At 42.9% G+C, this 22,693-nt stretch overlaps 1 protein-coding gene across 2 annotated transcripts in view; it reads right to left on the bottom strand.

Moving 5' to 3' along the window:
- The window catches only part of LOC100878040 (latrophilin Cirl), an 820,007-nt gene that overhangs the window by 452,626 nt on the left and 344,688 nt on the right, over positions 1 to 22,693 (bottom strand). For both annotated transcript variants that reach the window (XM_076535691.1, XM_076535692.1), the window contains exon 3: positions 17,417 to 17,640. In XM_076535691.1, the coding sequence (XP_076391806.1) occupies positions 17,417 to 17,473 (57 nt within the window). In that variant the 5' untranslated portion in view covers positions 17,474 to 17,640. The remainder of the gene's footprint in view (positions 1 to 17,416; positions 17,641 to 22,693) is intronic.

Below are 22,693 nucleotides of genomic sequence, written 5' to 3'. Positions count from 1 at the left end.
GAATCGAACGAAAAACTTATCCACGAAATGAAATTGCGCAACTAATAACTAACACGAAAAAGAACAGAAAAGAAAAAAAGAGCGCACGGTACAATTTCCGAGTACATAACCAAACCTATCTTGCGTTATGACGAATATATCCGACCGAACATACGCGGCGCGCCGTTAAAACTCGTCGTTAATCCTGCGCCTTCCCTTCCCTCGTCGCGAAAATTACGAGCGGCATTGTGAAATCTTTTCCAGGTTCGTTCGTGCGAGTACACCGAACAAATTTCACCCCTTTCGTCGTCGTCGCCGTCGTTCGAGCGCTAATGACGATAGTTATTAGGAAGCGGGCCGAATCCTTGGCATACGTGTATACGCGAAAAGAAAAAAGGCAGCCGTAGCTTGCGGAATAAGGGGCGCCACGGTATATACACGCCAGGAGAAACGGTCATTATCGACGATGACTGGCACCGGGGTCATCGTCGTCGCTTAAGGATTAACGCTCTTTTGCGGGGGCTGCTTAACAATGTACGCGTGCAAACTCGCCGAAATCATTAACGTGCGCTGCCTCGGTTAACTCCCGTGTTCCTTCCTTTTTGACCACCCAGTTTTCGAGACACTCCTCCAAAACTGCTTTACCGTTTGCGCTCAATAATTGGAACAACCTCTCTTTTGTTTAGTGTTCTACACTTAAAATGGCACGATAGGGGTTGCGCTTTTCGTATGATAATTGTCTTAATGAGACTGACAGGAGGGAGAAAATGTGTCAACATCTACAAAAATCAAATGTAAACAAAAGAGATCTACAATACAGTCATGTATACAAAATTGGTGTAACTAGAAACCAAGGTGTATCTTCATGATGTACAATCCAGGTCAAATCTCTATGTACTGCAATTTCCATCCTCTCTTTTGAACACTTCCAAATTTGAACACTTCCAAATCTATTGATATCCTATTGACATTTCCTCAAATTTCTATCAAATCCAAAAATTTTCGGAAACCTCTTGGCTTGTAATGTCGAGTCAAACTGATAGTGCAAATGTGACTAACCTATAATCTGCGTCAACGCGCAGTGGTTAGAGCCGAATCGCATAGTGACTTTATTGGAAGACGAGGGAACTCGAGCTCGTGTACGCGGTTATCTCCGGCAGCCGACACGGCCTCGGCCGAAAGCTCGAAGGGACGCAGACAGAGCGAAAGGGGTTGCTTCTAATAGCCCTTAAGTTGGATAAAGTTGGCCATTGTGCGCGCCACCCGGCCGTACGTGATCAGTTTTACCCTTGGATAATCACACCGACGCAGATTCGACCCCATCCACCTTGCTGCCCTCCACGTCTTTCGTTTATTTCCTATGTAGGAACGTCAAAACGGCCAGGGGTGGAACGAGCACGTAACGGCAGGGATTAAGATTCGTGGCTGTAATTGATAGTTGATCGCGAGCTACTCTCTTCGGAGGGCGCGAATATATTGCTGAACTTTGAACGACGTCGTCATAGTTAAGCAGAGAATTATGTCTTTAATAAAAGCTTCTGCTGAATTATATATGCACGTTTTATCGAACAATTTGTCCAATCCGATAATTGAATCGATAATTTAAGGAAATTGACATGGTGGAAGTTTTTATCGACCTTTGTGTGATCATCGTTTGATTTACGATATATAAATTCAAGCAGATATGGTAACTATTCACGGAAGTAGATAAACCGCATTCGCGTTTAGGATTTCGTTTCCGGTTGTTCTTCAAAGAGGTAGATTATTACTATTGCTTGCGATCGTTGGGAACCGATTAAACGGTGGTCGTAATTCTATACATATCGCGCCGATAACTGGATAATCAGCTTGTGTACGCTTCATTGTTTAGCGCATTAAGTAGATTGTGGATACTTTGTGTCCGGTCACCTCATTTATTTCAATTTGCCGCTGTTACAACGTAACGCTAATACATCGATTTGGCGAAAAACTTGGGTAAATCGTAATTATTTCGTTTGGATGTTTTATTAGAACCTTGTACAGTGACGTAATCGTTTCTGCGCTTAGCCGAGGGCTCAAACAGATGTCGGGGCGCAACCATAAACGCCAAGATGAAAAATAATTAATCAGGATTGTTCGTTTAATAATTCTCCGCCGGTCGGTACGCGCCAAGTCTTTCATCAGACCCACTAACGCTGATATAATCCATACACCTCGTCCGACGATTAAACGATGGGATCGATTAATCTCGCAGTTATCCTCCGCTCTTCCTTTTCCAGTCTGCACGTAATCCACGACGTTGCTTTGGGTTTCACGGACGATCCATAGATCCTCTTTCTCTTCCTGCTCGCTTCTCCGCCGCCTTAGCGAGAAATAAGCCGAGTTTACACCGGCATAAGCGCCAGTCACGCCTGAAAACTGGGGATGTTCTCCCCGGCGTTGCGGAATACAAAATGAGAAAATTCTGAACGAGCGTAAATCGTCGGGAAAAAAAATTGCTTTCTCGCCGTGGACTTCTTCTCTTCACGCTTCCTAACGTTCTTTTTTTTCGACGACGCCCCTACTGTGTTTTCTTTTGCCGCTGTAATTTTACATTCGCGATCAACAACTTCCAAATCAAAATTAATTGCCGGAGCGAACCAAGGTACACTCGAGTGTAATGTAGGCCTTTCCCAACCACAAATTCTTCTATTTCCAAATTTTTAAATGTCCAAGTTGACAAGTTTCTTAAATTCAAAATTTCCAAATACATCTCTCTATATCCTCAAGTATCATCCCCAAATTTCTATGTCTTCCTATCAGAAATTTCTAACTCATCAAGTGTTTAGATCTGCAATTCTGTGGACCCTGAAATTCCTCTACCTTCAAGTCCTAAATGCTCAAAGTCCTACATATCATGGTTCTAAGGTCCTTAAATTTCTTTGACTCTCCGAATGGTCAAATCTCCAAAAACGTCTAAAAATGAAAACTAGTGAATGATCCAAAGATTCGTTGATGGTAGTAAGATAGGGAAGCTGAGGGAGAAACTTAGCGACAATCACGGAAACATCCCATCCCGCTTCAGGGTTGAACTTCTATGACGGTCGAACAAGACGCTCTAAACGCGCGTATAATCCGCGACGTTCGGTTCAGGTTTCAGGAAGTAGGCGAGCTTAGTCGGTCGCATTAGCGTGCGCCGGTTCCTGTCTCGCTGGAAAGTTAGAAATATCCGTTTTGGCGGCGCGCGCGAATAGGCGGGTTAAGTTCGGGGTTGAAAGAGAGGAGAGGGGTCGCAGATACGGGGATGGTTGTAGAACGTGGAAGCTTCGTTTAATTGGACGACTTCCACGAGCCGGAATTAGGAGAGAGCTCGGAGCTGAGCAACGCGTTCGTTCCGTTGGAAGAGAGGAGGGTGAGCGCGCGGGCAAGAAATAAGGGCTCGTAGGGTGGATAAAGGGCGGCTTATCGGCTAATGTCACTTTAACATTGTATCAAATTATCAGTCGTCTCGCCAGACCGACGAATTAATTAAGCTAATTATTGTTTACGCCTGCACGGATACGTAGCTCGGCACCCGTGGAGCGAGTCATATCGCGCGTATTACAGTTTACGCCGAACTGTCGCGTCGTCGTCGACGCTGTTGTTGTTGTTGTTGTTGTTGTTTCGTCGCCTTGCTTCACACCTCGGTGCATATTACCGGCGACGATATTCTCTCCTGTGCAGTTGCTTCGCCACCTCCTATCCTGCAGACGACGTCGACGACGAGCGGCAGAACGAAGAAGCTCGACGACAAGCTAGCTGAGCTTGAGACGTATTTATAGCCGAGCCTTCGCTTTATCGTTGTCCCTCTTGTTATCGAGCCGTCGTTACCGTTATTACACCGATGCCTGCGAACAGACGCGCAGATCCGCGCGATACCGAACCGAGATCGAACGAGTAAATTCCCCGCTCAAAGTCTTTCTTCGATGTCCAGGGACGTCGTTAAGGGTGGTACTCGAAAAAGAACGCGTGGAGACTTAGATCATATCGATGCCCTAGGAATGCAATTTCTAGCGCGAAATAACTAGTACAACCGTGCAGAGTTCTGTAGGAAAAATTGCGACCCATAGGGAGAGGGAGACCCATTGTTCCAGTTGGGGATCTGGGGATGTAGAAACTTGCGAACTTGAGGATTTGGAACTGTAGCATTTTAGTAATAATTTAAAAATTTGTAGATTCAACGGCGTGGAAATATATGATCCTGAAAATAACTTTGCAAATTTGCATCTGAAAAGTTTGAAAACTTCAAGTTCATTTTTCATAAAAAATTGCTTAACAACATGATCCCTTAAAGTTGATAAACTCCCTGTAAATATTCCTTCGACATATTTTCCGCGCTAAATGAGACCGTTTAAAGGAGTCTACCAAAGGAAAGTATCTTACCCGTTTGTTACGAAGCAGATTCTTTTCTCGTCGCGCTGCAATAAAGTTGCTGAAACAGGACGTTGAGCCTGGTTTCAGCGTGTTTTCAAGCAGCTTGCTGGAAGCATTTTTACAAGTAATTTTGTTGGTGAACATCTAACGATCGAAATAAAGGGAGCGCGTTTAACAACGCGTACCTGTGTCGAACCCGCGAAACTAACAATGTAGCGAGAGGAAAAAGAAGAGGCGAGATGTTTGCGATTGTTATCCGCGGTCGAAACAAGCAAATTAAGACGCTAATTGAACGATTAATGCGAGGAGAGACGATGTCGCCACCGTTGTCGTACACGAGATCGGATCGTTAAAAAGAATCTTAATGAAGACGATTTTCCCTACGTTAACACGGTCCATTCATTTGTTCCGTTAAAAGAACAAGACGGAATATCAACGATGACAAGGAGGATCCACGGATGAAGCAGGAGAGGACAGCAGGGTCGCATTCCATCGGATCGAGATTTATTTGCCGAATAAATGTTGAGAAGGTATTTTTAATGGCCGACAATAGTGGCCCGATAGTGATCTCAGAAACGTATTGTCGTTGGACGTCGTATATAATCCCGGAGGCATCGACGCAACCAACAAAACGGATACACTCTCTCTCGCTCTCCTGCTACACTCTCCTTCGTCTTCTCCCACGTAACTCTCCTTGTTTCTCCGTCGGCTTATCGGCCACGAGAGAGTCCTTTTCGTGCTCTCCTCGCACCGTGATCTTTACTTCTTTCCGCTCTTTCGACCCGCGCTCTTCTCTTCTCCTCGCGAACCACCTTCGTCCTCCTCGCATCGCGACTATCATCGACCGCTCACCTGCTGGAGCCTTTCAAGTCAATTCTTTTGTGAATCGGCATTATTATTGTAATTGAATACTTGTCTCCTAGAGGGATATCCTTTCGAACGCGCTGTTACAATGCCACGGCTTAAATCGGGACTAATGCCGGGAGAAAGTCTCTCCGCGTCACGATGTAACCATACAATGTTTAATCCCAAATATCTCCAACTATTCTCTACACTTGTGTTTGACATCGATCCTCAAAATTTATCGTTTCATTATACGTCGTACTTCTTTTTTCTCCCCAAGAAATTAACACAGTAAGAAATGTTTCCCGAGTCCAAAGAGGGAGAGAAAGTTTGTGACCCTCCAGTCGTTCCTGAGGTCACGATAATATCGAACGTACCCAGATCTACACGAATCCATTTTCACAACCTCGTCAAATTATCCGCACCCTCTCCGTATTCCCACCAAGTATACTAGTTTCTTGTACCTAGCTACCTTTGATAGGAAATTTAACATCAAGTGCGTATTATGTTCATCATGGATTATTGATGAGGTTACAGCACGCATATTTCGCTGGAAGGATACAGTTATGATTGCTACAAGCAACGACCCTTGGCGATACACTGAAGCTTTATCTCGAGGCGTTATTAACGTGAGAAAACGTGCTCACATCGTCGGGTCAGCGCGAATCTTCATAATGGATATGAGTTTCCACACTCCCGGAAGGCAACGTGGGGGTAGCCATGCGTGTATCAGGAATGTCTGGGTGCGTGTAGATCATCAAGGTGAATCCTGTTCAGGCTGTACGTTCGTTTGGAAAACGTGTTACAACCGCTTCTGGGTTTTTCTGCTTTCTCGTTGAAACGAGCAACCGGTAACGACCGATACGTACGAATGAATTTTTCTTGCGAAACAACGAACGCTCTTTCGAGAAAATTGCCGTACTATTAGCTGCAGGAAAAAGAAGTCCCGAGCGTTCTTGATGGTGCAACGAATTGCCTGTTCGAGGAAAAGGCGAAACGTCCCACGCTGATTTTTCTTCGACAGGATTCTGGTGATCCTGCGAGTCATCAGATACGGGATAGAAGATGAGCCATAAAACTAGATGGTCGTGAAACTCATTACGGATGAATAATAAACTTGTCGTGTGTAATGTAGCCTTTTATGACTTTCGTATCGAGCCTCGACTCCTTCGAGCATTCATCGCATTTTATCGAGTTTCTACGTTGATCGTATTAAGAATGCCTTTTGGATATTGAGTTAGATCCAGTGTATCATTTTATGAAGTATTTTCATACCGTAGAAAACTGTTGACTAGAAGCAGAGTTATTTTTCTCTACTCTCACAATCAGTCTTTTTTGGCGCATTATTGTCCAAGTAGCTTAAGCATCTATGATTCAGTTTCACAAGTTCTAACCACCGTGAGATGAAGAGTAAAGTCATATAACTTCAGGCGTTAAGTTGAGGTGTCTTGAATCTTATATAAGTCTAATCCTTATGATACAGGATTTCAGTATATCTCACGAACATATGTTCGCTATCAGTGTTACAGTGAACGTGCTAAAATCTGCGGGTTTTGAAATTCTACTTGGCTTCTGACTACGTGACTCTGTACTATGTCCTACAACTTCAACTTCATTTCGACTAATTCTCTATTCCACCAAATATTTTCTTCTCAAGAATTATTTCTACTTATTCACTCTACAAGTCTTCTATCCTCAAAATTACCTCCTCGCTAATATCTTGATTCCTAAAAGTACTTCCTACAGTTGCGTTTCGAATAATTTTGTTATCGGTAATAATAAACTTGTACGATCAGTTTGTTATCATCAGCGTAGAAAGATCGGTTGCAGACGATTTTAATCGGACGGATCTTCGGAATGAGATTAGATACAGCGGATAAGAGATAGGTTCGAGCAATATCCTGGCAAGAAGTTCTTTCCGCGCGGCGCAATTGCACCGTGAGTAACGTGTTAAAATTCAGTCGCGGCCCGAAACCGCCCCCTCATAAAGGAAGCGTCAGTTCATAAATTGCCCCCCAGTTGCCCCTCCCCCCCTTGTTCCCTGTGTCCCTACTACTCTGACCCTTCCCGCCGACGGTGCAACGATCTCAATTTTGAGGGTGCCAGCAGGAAACTACCACCCTCGACAAAACTTACTGAATTCATTATGGAGCGAACAAAGGCTTCATGGAAAAGCCTTGGGCGACGTACACTCTGCCACGGGAAGGAAGAGACCCGGTGCAACAACGCCAAGTCGTGTCCGTTGGAAATCGGGTTTGATATCGGTAATCTACGATATCTACCACGACGAGAATGTTGGAATGAAATATATCGACTCTAATTGCCGTGCATCTTCGTGAAATCACTCTCCGAGGACACCAAGGTACATGTTTTTGTGACTGACCGTCACATTTAGTAATTGAAACATTTAATATCGCACGTCGTGAACGAGAATCGTATGTTCAGTAAGATGCAGCTCAAACTAGCGATTCATCAAAGTTTAATGCGATGTTGTAGATACTTTATAATGTTAACTGTCGAGATTTGTTCCGTACTCTTGATTTATTCCATATTGACTCGGATTTATTCGCTCCTGAATATGGAGTGATAGTGCTATTAGTAAGACCTTGTTAAACGTGTACCGTTCTGCAGACGGAGGAAACAAGAGAGTTGATATATAAAGGATTGGAATCCGAACTAATTGCTAAGCAATGTTTTACTTTGTTAAAAGGACATTTGTATCGTTGCAATATGTGCTCAAGACACTGCAGACCTCTGAACACAAGTAATCTAAAGATTCAATATCGACCTTCTCCAGCAAATCCCTATTAGACCCATACGAAGTTAGCCTAAACACGAGGTTGCCGTATCAAACAGCCAGTTACCGATCATCACCTCCGCATTTGCATCTCCCACATAATGAACCCTGAACCCGTGCCAAGTGCGTCTGCCTCACACGAGGGCACGCGAAAGGCTTCGGACAGTTGTGTAAGTCGAATCGAAGTAACGGGGAAGAAAGGGCACGCGTAACGAAGCCAAAGCGTAATAGAGCTCGTCTCCGTTACAAGACGACTTACAAGATATCGGCGGCAAAGCTCCGCCCGTTCGAAAGGGACCGGGGGTCCACCAATGAAGATCTGAACCCACGACGAGCACGCGACCAGTTGGGCTAAGGGCAAACGTAAAACTTACCGATCGGCAAGATAACTGGTGTTTAACACGCGAGCCGAACCGCCATTAAGCCCGGCCCACCGTACGATTTCTACGCGCGGTTCGGCCGGGCTCCTCGTCGCCGGACGATTGATTTACGGGCCGTGCGGGCACTTTTTCTCGAGGAACGAGAAGATCGGGACACACGCGGGGACACACACGCTCGCTCACGCATACACGCGCCCTCAGCCTGCGTGCACGTGTTCGAATCGCTCGCGGAACGACGTTGGGGATGCGGCTTGTGATCGGCGAGGATCGGGTTCGTTGCACCGAGCTCGAAACAGCCGGAACAGCGAGATGGGATCGAGCAGGCGGATGTGATCTGGCTAGATCGGATCTACCTGCTCGAACAGTGCCTCGGTGCTTCATGGGAATCGATGCTCCCGATTTCTCCAAAGCGATAATATTGATTGGAACCTATGGTCCCTACGCTCGCTTAATTAATTATTTTTTACCCGGTACTCGTTGACGCGTATTGTTCGTCGATGGATTGCCTCCTTCGTAGCCGACCTACTCGGCAGCATGTACTTAACACATTGATGCCATACATTCTTGCCCAACCTATTTTATTTATGTTGGAAAAATATTTAAATTATGTATCCCTTTGTGAGGGTGCACGATCTATTGCTTTAGAACTGGAGCTAGAAGGTATGTCATCATGAACATGTTCAGTTGCTTCAAATTTTAAGATGCATACCTCATCAATGAGGTATTAACGTGTAATGTGATACTAATGTACAATCCTCACATAAATTATACTAGCGGTATAAATAACGAAAATGTTTTAGGCAATTAAAAGTACACATACATAGGTGTTGCAGTAGGTAATTAAATCAAGTGTAAGTAAATGTCCGCATACTTTCGATAGTGTATCTCGCCCCGACGGATAGCACTTAATCGATTCAATTTCGGTGCGGCTACTAATTACAGAAGAGACCGGTAGATTTATGGTACACTATCGGTTGACGCGATACGCGTAAAGAAGTCTGAGATGACCTATCGGGTGCCGGTAAAGGACAGTTATTTTATAATTCCTAGTATTATCTCGTCTGTTTTCCGCTACCGATTCTTGGCCCGGTATAAAAATGCTTTCAGCCGATGGTTAATTAACGGGGCGCCGTCTAATTAAGGTCCGTTCGAGCCTTTTACGGAGTTTATCTTCGACTGTTCGACGGGACAAGGTCCGATAAGGACGAGCCGAGAATTCGAGTCGGAAAGAAGTGACGTTACAGTTGGAAGATGAAGGCTGAAAACGGGATGGTTCATGAGCGGCACGGCTCGTTCCCTTTGAATTCGTAATGCCCTAATCAGAAAACCGTGGTCGTCGGAGAACGTCATGCATTAGAAAATGGTGTTCCCAGTGCTAGGGAGAATGGATGTAACGAAACTTATGAAGGTAACCGGAAATTGCTGGAATACCTTGCTTCATCTTCGACCGCGTTTACGTGCACCGGCTTCTATTCACGTTTCATCTTGCATAATTTCTGGCATTCTTGAAATATTCGACGATTCATTTTGGTCGTCAAAAATCAAGTTTCGTTTCACTCGGGAAACTTCGAAAAGACACGCAAACGTGCATCCGTCCATTTTCAGACGATTCAAAGGAGAATTATTCCGTCCGGAAGAGGATTGAGTTTCGTTAATTTTCCTCGAAACTGATGCTCTTCGCTTGCTGCGTCCTAGAATCGTTTGGTTGTTATCGATCACTCTGTTACTTAACAAACGACAAATACCCAACCGCTTCGGAAGCGAACTTAATATACCGGTTCCTGTCGATCTTGCCAACTAGTTTCTGTACCTCTATTAACTACTCGCTGCAGCTGAAATACGTTGTTAATAACAATTCAACCGGATGCCTCCTGTACTTCGTCTGTTCGTAAACGATCTCGGTCGCGGAACCGTCAACACATCTTACAGTGATTAAACATAGAAAGAAGAAAAACAATTATTGTATATTTCTATCCTATAACATATAGAGTATTATACTATGTAACTAATATACCACTGTATTACATTGTTAACTAATACACGATATTAGTAATTATAAAAGTTATTTCCGGATTAACGGGAGGAAAACATTGGAGCGCATATTGGTGTTTCGCGTTATTGTTTTCCTCTTTTTCTCCCCTTTTTAAATTCATTTTTGCGGGAAACAAAATACGTAGCTAAACGATCATTGCGCTTCCGCCGGGCGGTTGCACGCCCGACGCCCGATGTAATCGGGTATTGGCCGAAAATTCATTTTTATGAAATCTCGGATTTTCGATATTCCGCGCCCACCCGAATGTATTTATAACGAACAAAAAAAAAATAGCGGCACGCGTATTTGATAAAAAAAATAATAATGAGGATTATTCGCGGCCGGCTGACCGTTAATGCAGTCCCTTTTATTTAAAACTCTGCCCGGTGATTTGCATTTCCGACTGTGATATTAAACCCGATATCGTTCGGAGGTACCGCTGAAAAACCATTATTAACGGCTGGAAAAAAAACAGCGATGAAATTGACACGAAAACTCGCGTTGCTCCCACGATCGTTTCATTAAAATCCATTCCGACGGATGCGTTAATTAAAATATCCGTTACACGCTCGACTACTTTTTCTTCTTAATCGAATTATCGCCCAGGAGCATTCTCGCTTTCGATTACCTGCGGTGAATTCTGCTGTCTTTTTCTCGGTCGACCAAAAAACCGTGCTTCTGCTCTTAACAACGCATTCGAAGGTCATCGAAATCCGTGAGGATGCTTTTCATGGATAACTCTCGGTCTTCTTCTTCGATCACGATCCAGCTGAACCGTGAAACCGGCGAACAGATCCAAGAATGGGCATCGAAGAAGCGACGTTGTTGGAAGTCGAGTAATCGCGTGGGTCCGCGTGCCTGGCCGTATTAATAGCTCGTACCTGACCGAGTCGTATATTCCCTGGCAGGCTGTATCGTGGCGGAGGATCGTGGTGGTCGATCGCGAGCTAGTTTCCCGCTGGCGGGGTCCAGAAATCGGCTGGAACGCGGCGCGGAAGCGGGACGCTCGACGGCGGCGCAACGACGACGAAGCTCGGCGAGGAACGCACAGGAATATAAATCAGCGTCGTAACGAGTAATCGATCAAGATAATGCATTGGGAATCGGGGAAAAAGTCGCGCGGACAGACCGATAAATAAGGACAAATAGAGCCGGCTGCGAGAACGATACGACGAGCTGGCGGATACGGACATCCGAGAGAAAAACGGCGCGCGTGGCGCCCCATCGACGTTAATCTGCCCCCGTGTGCACGCGAAACCGGCGAACGATCGAGCAGAAGGACTCTGAATGAGAGGGCCGAGGGAATCGGGGAGCGTGTCGCCGGATATACACGACACGTACGGCGAACTCGTTTTTCCGATCGTGTAAAAGAACTTGACTCGCTGCTGGATTTACAGAGTATCGACTGAAGCGTGGCCCGAGGCCTCTCGATCGAACGTGATTAAGACGTCCCTGGGTCCGCCGGATCCGAGAAACGAGAAAACAGTCCCAACCTTTGATAATCACCGGATACGGTCCTGACTGGATACACAGGAATTTTGATGGGTCACTGCATCCAACTTTCTGACAATTTTTCTTTCTTGCCTAATTGGCTCGTTCTGCGTGTGGTCGCCATCGCACAAATTTTGCGCATTTTTATGCAAGCATAATTTTAGAAAATCTTTTCTGTAAATTTTTGTTAACTGTTGTTCTGTGAATCAATTCTATTAAGCTCCAGTGACATATATGACAGTTATTACTCTCCATGAATATAGGACCACTAATGTACACATTATGTCTTATATATTAAGTCTGATGTCTTGTGACTATACTAGTTAGCTGTACTGGTTTGCTATATAACTATATTAATATACATCCTGATATTAAACGTATCATACAAAAATAATTCTTGGTTACTGTAATGATATATCGAATCACATAAAATGTCACTGTGAACTCTATTTAGCTACGATAGCTCAATTCCTTTGTAGCTCCGTCTGTCATCCCACATGTCTATCAATTATAGATATTTAATTGCAGGACACAGGTAAGATATAAATTATTAATACCGCAAGTGTGTTCCCTGTTCATGATGGGCTTCAACCTTTGCACGTGTTCTGCATGGCGAATGAAGTCTTGACGCCAAGAGGGTCTTATTCGCATCGTTTCAACGAAAAAAGCCTCGTCGCGAGAAACACGTCAGAGTGTATTCGCTTCGCAAACTGACTTGAAACCGCTACCGAGATTGAATCACGAATTTATTCAACATAAATTACGCGAAAAAGTTTGCCTGATATTGTCGATTATTATTTCTGTCCAAAAGACATTAATCTCTATTTGCAAATATTTCAATCTGCGTTCTATGTGAATATCATAAGATCGCGATTTAAAATGTTTGTACTGCACTTTGAAGTACGAAATAACCTATAAAACAAACTAAGAGAGTTTATCTGAAAGCAGTCAGTTTCAAAAGTTGCTTCAAAATAAAACATAGAAGAAGTTAATGGACGTCAGGTGGATCAGGAACATGTAAAGTGCCGTTGATGTACGAAATCCTTAATGAAATAAGAGAAACCAGAGTGTTGGATAAGTTATCAACAATGTAAGCACTTTTTGCGCATCACATTGGTTGTCGATTCATTTTGAAACTTCGTGTCATTTTGCATACGCCCAAATTAATATACACTTTGTTCGGCGTCATTTACATTCGTACCGGTTCCAGATCGACCATCTAAATCATCAACATTGCGTTTCCCGCCGATAGACACCGTGACAAGTCATGAATATTATCAACGTGGCTGGACATCTACAAATATTTTCTGGGTGACGGAACGTCTGACGCAAAGCCGGATTAAGATGGCGAAGAAGTATAACGCGACCCCGGTTGCATTCGGAATGTCTTCGATGCTCTAAGTTATTCATAAACGCCTCGAACTATGTATACGTTCGTACGACACGATATTAACGGACCGAACTTTCCATCGACCATTAATGCGAACACCGATGACAGCGTTCTTTAATTAATATTGACCGTGTATGAAACGTTTCTCCCTGAAAGTTACAACTTTGCTCGTCGTCGCGTGTACCTCCTTTTATCCTTTGTTTTTTCCTCCCCTGGTACGCGCTTTTGCATTATTAACTTCCTTCTTTTTTCCCTTCGATGCCCGTTCACTACGCTGCGCTGCAAACTCTATGTTCAATATGCAGCCGTCGATCGACGAGTTGCAGAAAATGCTTTACCGTTGCTCGCCGGTAAAACGTGCTAAATAATTTCGTATAAATTTTATTTGCGTGCGTGTTGCGAGAGCAGTTTTGCAAGCTATTAAATTTTTACAGTTTGCAAGTTTTGAAATCAATTTCTTAATTTCCGAATATACACGTTTTACAGGTTGTTAAATTGTTGAAGTTTGCAACTTTCAAAATTTTTAATTTCTACGTTCTTGTATTTTCAAACTTCTTGTTTTTAAACTTCTGTGTTCTCCAAATTCTCAAATCTTTAAATTTCCATGAACTCAGTTTTGTAATTTATAAATTTCTAAATGTTAAATTATTCAAATTTCTATCTCACATTTTAAGTTACGTCTCCGGTATCTTGACGTGACTCATATGGTGCGTCGACAGTCAGAAGGCGTTAAGTCCGACGAATTTTTAACGAGCTCGAGGAGGCTGGAACCGATTTGTGAAGCGGATCTTTTGAGATAATGCTTAACAGTCACGTCGGCGGACCACCCCTTCTTTAGGAAGGCGGGATGACAGTTGTCTTTGTTGCAAAATGTCACAGTCACGCCGCCCGTTACGTTCATCTCGGTGTCGTTACCACGAAATGTAATAACGTCTGGCAAGCACGAGCTGTACGTGACGTTAATTCGAAGAATAATCTTGCACATTCCTTGCGAATACCGAGTCGTTCATTAGCTTGAAAGGATTTATCAGAATGAAATACATTCGGCTCTACCGGTGTGCACAAAACGTTTCATCCACTTTACTTATCGTTTAGAATGTTCTTTTTAATAGAAAGTCATAAGAATCGCTTCTCATCTATTTAAATCGTTGTCGTCGTTATAAGATAAGAAGATAGGAATATAAAAATCTAGGTAATAAAATGTGTGGAGATTTAACGATATGTATATGTACAGATTGATGTAGAACTTTATTATAAATATCTAAAATTGTAGAAATCTATGAGGACAGTTTAAAGTGTATTTAAAAAAATGTGTGAAATGTATAAAATGTATAAAATGCACAAAGTGCACAAAATGCACGAAATGCACAAAATGCACAAAATATACAAAACGTATAAAAGGACGTAAGAGTCTAAAAATCTATGAATACATGGATCCACGTGTGACTAAAGAATTTTATGGATCTACCTGCTATGGAGATCTATCGATATTAAATATGTAACTCCGTGGTATGAAAATTTGGAAGTATACTGATTTACGTATACAGGAACGTATATCAATCCAAATGTGAGTCCAAAAATTCCAGTGAATCCAAAAATTTCTATGAAATGAAAATCATACGTCAGGACGTACAAATTATTCATCAACATCATAAATTCGAACGTATCTTGTCAGAATCATATTATTTCGCGGTGGTGAAAAACCGGCGAATTCCTTCGTACAGGTGGGTCGCAATTAGCAGGCTCGGCTCGCAAAGTGGGAACGCTTAGAGGTCCTTGTCAAGGGAGCAAATTGCAGTTTTACTTCGGCACGTTTATCAGAGAGTCAGAGAAAGAGAAGCAACGCGTATACAGGAGATTGCAGGTATACACGACTGGCCGTGTTAAAACAAAGTCACGTCAGGCCGCCGCGGCATATGTACACCGTTGCTCGTGCAAACAACGCGGTTTCACGCGGGCGCCAATTAGCTAACGACGAAAGTTTGGCGACGACGCCGTGAAACTAATCAAGATACCGTGGATACCGTAATCACGGTTGATACCGACGCGAGACGCCGTCTTCCCGATGTCGTCGCCGCGACGAACAGACGCAAAAGAGGCCGATATCGAGCGAATCAACAGCTGAAGCGTAAGCACGACTTCGATGCATCTACCTCGCTAATTATCGCTACGAACGTTTCTCCGAGTTAATCCTTTTTTTAAACGTCGTACATTTTCTGGAGTATTTCACTCGTCCGATGGAATGTGCATAAATATGCAGTATTTCAAGTCGAGTGCTGCATGTTTAATTCATGAACAACTTTCTACAGTTTCGTCGAAGAAAGAGCTTCTCCAATATGCCGAATTTAGGACGATTAATAATTCTTCAAGAAACAAAGTAGCTTTGAGATATATATGTATTGTTATTTCGAAATTTGGAGATTTTTTCAACTTGAAATTTTGGAGTATTTGGAGACTTGTGAATTTTTCTTAAGGCTTCAGAACTTTGGGATGTTGGAACTAGAGTGCTTGAGATTTTTTGGACTTTGGGTAGTATTGAAACTTTCACTTTGGAACTTCAGGAAGGTTCCATCTTTAGAAGGTTCTATCTTTAAAAATTTAAGGGTTCTAGAGTTTTGGAATTTTTAAGCTTTGAGGTTCTTTAGAATTCTCTAACCTTGAAATGTTACAATTTTACTTTAGGACTTCCGAATTCCGGGGCTCCGAAATTTCAGTTTCAAACTCCCTAACTTCAGAAGTCTGTAATTTTCAGAAGTTCGTAATTTTGAAACTCTAGGACTTTAAGACCCTGAAACTCTGAAACTTTGAAAGTTCAAGATTTCCAGCCTCGAGAATCCAATCGACATCGAAGACCGCTATCCGATCGCCATTAACCGTAGTTTCCGGTGCGAAACCCATCGCGAAACCGTAGCAGCGTCTTCTGATCGTGATTGAAAATCGCCGGAAATCGATAGAGCAACTACGGGATTTAGCAACGCAAACGACCTTGAAGTAGTTCGGTCCCGAAGGGTTTTCCGTCGACCACGAGGTGGCGGTGTTCACGTTTGTCTAGCACGAAGACGTTTCGGAGACGTCCGGATGTAACACGGACGTGCACTCAGCGTTTTCGATTATTCAGTAACGGCAAAGGACACGTTTCATGATTCCGCTCGGTTACTCACACGCTCGGAAATCGTGGTTCACGAACGTATACGGAGCGGTTGGCGAGCGACAGGACCGAGCGAGAGATCGGCCAGCAACAACAATGGCCTGATTGATATCTGGCGGTCGGCATCAAAATAATATCGCGGCGATAGGCATGCCGTTAAGGGACGAGGTTAAAAGCTTAACGAGTTACAGGCATGATATTGGATCCGATGAAATTTATGGTCCTTGTAGTACCGGTGGGGCCCGTTTGCCTCCCGCGGCGCGGCCCACGGACCTTGCGGTCCAGTGCTACATCAATAAGATACCGCGCCGAAATAAATTCGCTGTTTTGACGGCATTTAATAATAATTCGCCAATCCTACTTGCTCTTGGGCCCGGGACGGGGGTGCGATTCGCCCCTTTACGCAATATTTTCAAATTTACAAAATTTTTTGTATATATTATATTTTTTTGCATTCAGAGTTGTTAAGGAAATATGGACACTCAAAAGATGCGATATAACATATAACACTCTTGAACGGAACGTACAATGTGATGCAACCTAGTCATCTAATATGACCAGCCTAACTCACATGTTTAGTGTATGTTTAGTTGAATCTTGATCCTTAAATATGAAACATTGTTTTACTTGTCTTACCTTTGTGGCAATGATTGATTAGTTTTAATTAACTCAACTACTGAGGAAGTTATAAAATATGACTACAAAATATTAAAATATGTCATGCATGCAATAACCAAGGACAATATCAAAATTTACAAAATAAAAGAATGCTATAGAAAACATTACTGAATACAGCTCCTGAAAGAATAAATAGACACATTGACAACTTGACTATAAATATCATTATTTTTCATTTAATTATTCTGCGCAAAATACAACATACGCGTTAATATAGGATACAAAATAGCATAATTTTGATTCATACATGAGTAGTTATATTACCAGAGAAGTTTGTATCGTCGAAATTTTTCGACTATTGTCAAACCTGCGATTTTGTCGTTTTGCGGTGAGATTGAACTTTGATGTTGAAACGGGACTTCATCGAGGTCCGTGATACTCCGTTTCCACGTAAGTGGACGTTTTTCTGGGTACCACTGTGTTTGCTGGTTTCCTAGCTGGCGGTAAATCGAAATTCGATGTTCGTCACGACACTAACGAAATTTCGTGCCGAGTTTTCACGTGCGCCCCATTCCGGAACGATTTCGTAACCTGTTATAAAGAGAAATGTTCTGATTTTAGCGGCTATTAGGGTGGGTTAAATCTCTCCTGAAGATTAAATCGACGAAATATTTTAAGTAATAACATACTTATACTGTAATAATATAACTGTACAACATACTTACATAAAAAGAATTAGTAATTTAGTACAATGGGAAGGGTGGAAGAGAACGCTAATATTGTAACACGGTAAAGATATGAAATAGTAAATAGTAGCATAGTGAAAGAATAGAAAAATAAAACAGTAAAATTGTAGTATGGGTATATAATAAAATTAAAGAAACCCACAACAGTCGAATGGACAAAGAGAAGAAGTGAAGCACCAAGATAATAGAATGGCAAAAATAGTAAAAATAATAAAATTGCAAAATAGCGAAATAGCAAAAATAGAATAATAAGTAGTAAAGTACAGCATATCCGTCCAACGAAAATCGAGAAAGCAAATAATTAATAAAAGCGTCTTAATTTTTAAAAAGTTCTTAAGCTCGCAGTGCTCACGAAGTTTAAAATGCGTAATAATAATTCGTCGTGAAGGTACTTTCAAGTTTCTTCGAGTCTGGTAATATACATGCATACACAACAGGCTGTCGTCCAAACTCGATGACCGGACGCCCTTTCATCGTGATTCACCGCATCCACTTTGCACGAGGATGCAAGAAGCGCCAGGGGATGAAGACACAAGCTCAGCGCCACGAGATATCCCCGGGCTTGCGCGTCTTTGTCGTCGTTGGTGTCGCTCCTTTGCTTAGGTATTTCCTGGAGCCGGCCGTCACATTAGCATTTCCGTTACCGTTACCCTTCTCGTGGGTACCATCCACGGAAATTTCTGTCGTGAAACACGACAAACGCAAATGTACACACACGATACGACCGCACCATGGCAGACACTTGACTTTGACCGAAGCTCGAGCATCGAGTCTTCCATTTAATTAACGCCTATCCACTCGAGAATCAACAAATCACTACGTACGACATCTTCCTACCCCTTTTTAACTGATTCACGTTTTTGATTAAATTCTTAAGAGAGTCAAATCTGTTCAACTATTATAATTTTACATACTTTAAGATCAGATCAGAGTACCTGTGTGAGGATATGTGCATTATTTCTTGTGTAAATAAATTGAATATATACGAGTGCTTTATAACTGCGACAAATCAATGTTGAGTTTCATATAATAAATTGACGTCGTTCATTAGACCGTTCTGTTTTCAATTCACATTAGTATTATGTAATTTATAATACCTTTTATATTAATGTAATTTGTAATACCTTTGTGGTATTAATTGCAATACAGATTATCGTCGATAAGTTTGTAGGAGGAGAAGTATGATAGTATAAAAAGGTGTAAAATATTGGAATTGAGAGTGACTTTAAGCTATATGGCACTAATCAATTTGTAACGTCGAAATGGGTATGTGGGTACCACGCTAGCCACGTGCGCTGTTGGCGTCACTCGGCGTCGCTTTGGGACCGACGTTTGGCCTTTGAAGAAACTTTCACGACCTGCGCGATCGTTGTTTGCATTCCCACATTTCCTAGGTCGCGGGAGACAAATCGTTCTCGGTCTGACTGCCATCCATCATCGACGTCTCCGTTGCGACTGTCTGGAGCAACCGCCGCACGAAAGAATACGCTTTCCCCATGATCGACAAAGTTACCGGGACATTTTAAGGCACCGAGCAGCGCGTCAAAGCCAGAGGAGGTAGAAAAGTATTTTCCGATAATTACGCAAAATCGCTTTTATTTTTCGCGACGTTCACCGCGGAAACTTCCCTGAGGCACCGTTGCAGTTAAGAAAACCAAGAAGAATCCAAACTTTGTAAACTTCAGCTTCTACGTACAAAATATTAAACTGCTCTGGTAGTTAATCAACCCGACGCAATAGAGTGCACGTGCACAAAAAAATTTCGCAATGTTATTGCTCTAGTAGCTGATCTATCGTTCACGATCTATTGTTTACTGCGACTCGAACGAAATAATCGTGACAGCGATTTCCACATTTTCCTATGGCGATTAGATCTTTAACGTCGAATGCAAGTTTCCACCGTGGTCGAATTGGAACACGTACGTCAACGCGGAGGCCATCTTTTAGCCACTTAAATGCGTCTGGACGACAGTCGTTAAGTTCTGGGTCATGAGTATCGCATAACTGCTGCTCGTAATTATATTGTTAGAGCGAGTTGGTCGAAAGGCAGCGTCGAGTTTCTTTCGAGGAATCGTACAATACAGTCAGCGATAGTTCTAGGTAATTTGCGCAAATTAAACAATTGCAGTTCTTAAACAAGTAGGTCATAATTCTATTCCAATTTTCAGTTTAATTAAAGGGTAATTTTGCTCGCGCGAGATCCGGAGAATATCAGTCATTCTAAGTTATAAAAGTAAACTGTAAAATACTGAATTAATTTTGTCAGCTTTGTGAAATTAAGAAGCATAAACGTGACACAAAAGTTGACTTTCCACAACGATTCAATTAATTTGAACCTTTCGTAACGTAGATAAGATACAGTATTTGCTGAATTAATTGAAAAATCTGGTTCCTAATGATTATCTGATATATAGAGGTTCTTGACGAAAGACAGAAGTTATTCCTACGTTTCCATACCTCGTATAATTTCAAAATAATGAGACGCCATTTACAGAATATCGAAGGAAGAATTAAAAAAAAAATCATGTTTCAAACATCTGTTTACACACTTACGCCAACTCCATGTAAATTAACCATAACCTTATCTTCAAATTTCTATTCACGCCTGTACAGATTGCACAAGTTAATTTGTGCAAATTACCCGAATGTACAATGTTTTCGAGGATATCGAGGAGGTAACATGCGTTGAATGATTTCATTTATTCCGGTCCGACTGACGAACATACAGCTAATTCTACCGGTGATTTAGTATTTATCTCCGTCCGTCTCTCAATATCGATCCTGGTTTTTGCTTCGTCAGCCTGCTCTTATCCTCGAGCCGGCCATCCTGCGAGAAGGATCACCATCGTACACGGTTAATCGTGGGCCGCGTAAAATAAAAGCGACTCTCCATTTGGTTAAACGACGCGCCGACTATAAATTGTATTAACGAGTTGAGTGTACGACGGGATCCTATTTGCATAATGTATGCTTATCTGGCGCGTTTAATGGATATCTGAATGTCATCGCTAATGGGACCGCTAATATCCCGGCGTTTCGGCAACCAGCGACGTCCTTTCACGAAAATTTGAAGAATCTAGCCCCGCTGCGAGTCGCACGCTTTCGAAACGATCAAATATTCCCCGTTTTGGCGCGTCTCCTAGTGTCCGCCCACCTTGAGAATTATCCATTTGGAACCGGTCAATTATTCGATAACCATGAAACTTTGAATTCCTCCTCTGAGTTATTCAAATATTATTCGAGGAAAATAACGATTGCTTCGAGAGAACAAAATCATAGAGCGAGCTCGAGGCGACTTTTCATTTTTAGCTGACTGTATTGTTGAGATGCGCTCCCGCGGTGTTTTACGTCTATTTTACACGCTCGAGAAGCACGTCAGCTTATGGCGAAGGAATGGTACACTCGAGTGCAACGTAGGTTTCCTTTGGTTAACATGGAGGGAGAGGGACATTTTACTAGAACCTTTTAAATTTGGGAGAACGTAGAATCTATGAAGAACTAAGTAGATCTAGAATGTAGAGAAAGTTCAAAGAAATTTTAATCTAAACACTTCTCATCTTAACTCACTGTTCGTCATTTGCAAAACTGAACAGATTCGCCCAAGCTATTTAAGAAAAATTCTCTCCATAGATCACGTACCAAATTGTCATGATTTTACGCAACGTCACATGATTGAGTATACGTGATGTGAAGTGTATTACCCCAGATGATCTCTCGTTTGAAAAATGAATGAAGAAAGAATTAAGGAAGTGGCTGCATCAAAGTGTACGGTAGTAATGTATGCCATAGACGGAGCAGCAGCGTCGATTTGCGGGAAGATTTACAGCTAGCACTAAATATCCGTGGGTCGGTGTTATTATCGGCTTTATTACATCCCCCGTCGACGTTCGAACACGTCACGAGAGGGTTAACAGAAAGAGCGAGCGCTATCCGGCGTCTACTCGCCGTATATCATCCCCGGTCTTCATTGATTCCGCGTTGACTGGGCTCTTTCCGCTCGCGACTCTGCTCGGAGGAACAGAAGACGGTTGCCGTCTACGTCTGGCGTCTAACGTTCGACCAGACAGACACAATGCAGTCTACGGATAGAATGGGAGGGTTTCCAAAGAGCGGCGCGCGTTGGCTGTCTGTTTTAGTGCCACCCTCGGAGAGACAGTTTTCGCTGTAAATAATGTTTCTTATCTGAACTGTCGCGAAGTATAGAGTTCGGGGCCCGATGTTGCCTCGATACGATCAGAAGCGTTTGGAGTTTATGTCCTCGCCGACGGGGAGCTCCTTCTAACGCTGATTCCTGCCTCGTTTCCGTTCCTTTTGTGCGCGACCCTCCTGCTCGTTGCCGCTCCCTGTTCGAGCGTACTCGAGCGACGAAACATCGGCTCGAATTAAACGGAGGAACCTCGTGTCGCTAGGTTTATTGCGACGGTGATCTTTCGGCGAAACGAGCCGTCTCGGTATCGCTGTTTTAATATTCGAGCGTTGGTTAATTGACACCTCGGAGCCCGAGGAATTTCACGTGATTCGTAATCGAGCGACGATGAAAAACGTTACAGCGGTGACTTTGTTGAACGTCGATCCGACAAATACGCAAGCATGCTTTTAATGCATTACAAATGATCGGCGTGCAAGGTGAAGCGAGGCAGTAGGCATACGAGGAAAGACCATTTTGTATTCGTCTGTTCGATCGTTAAAAGTTTGTCTGCCGTTGAAGCGGCACTTTAGCCTGGCGGCGAGAAATCCGCCGGTGAATCTGTACGGTGAAGTAACGCGTTAATGCAGCAAATGCAGCGAGAGATTTAAAGAAACGACGAGGGGCCGCAAAAGATACCGACAAAAGAGCACTAAAACGTGTACGAGGCGAATGCTCGCAAGGATCGTCGAGGGGAGAATAAACGGAAGGA

The sequence above is a fragment of the Megachile rotundata genome, chromosome 9 (genome assembly GCF_050947335.1).
Source record: "Megachile rotundata isolate GNS110a chromosome 9, iyMegRotu1, whole genome shotgun sequence".
Taxonomy (NCBI): Eukaryota; Metazoa; Arthropoda; class Insecta; order Hymenoptera; family Megachilidae; genus Megachile; species Megachile rotundata.
The sequence above is the reverse complement of the archived record's forward strand: the minus strand, read 5'-3'. Positions and strand labels throughout refer to the sequence as shown.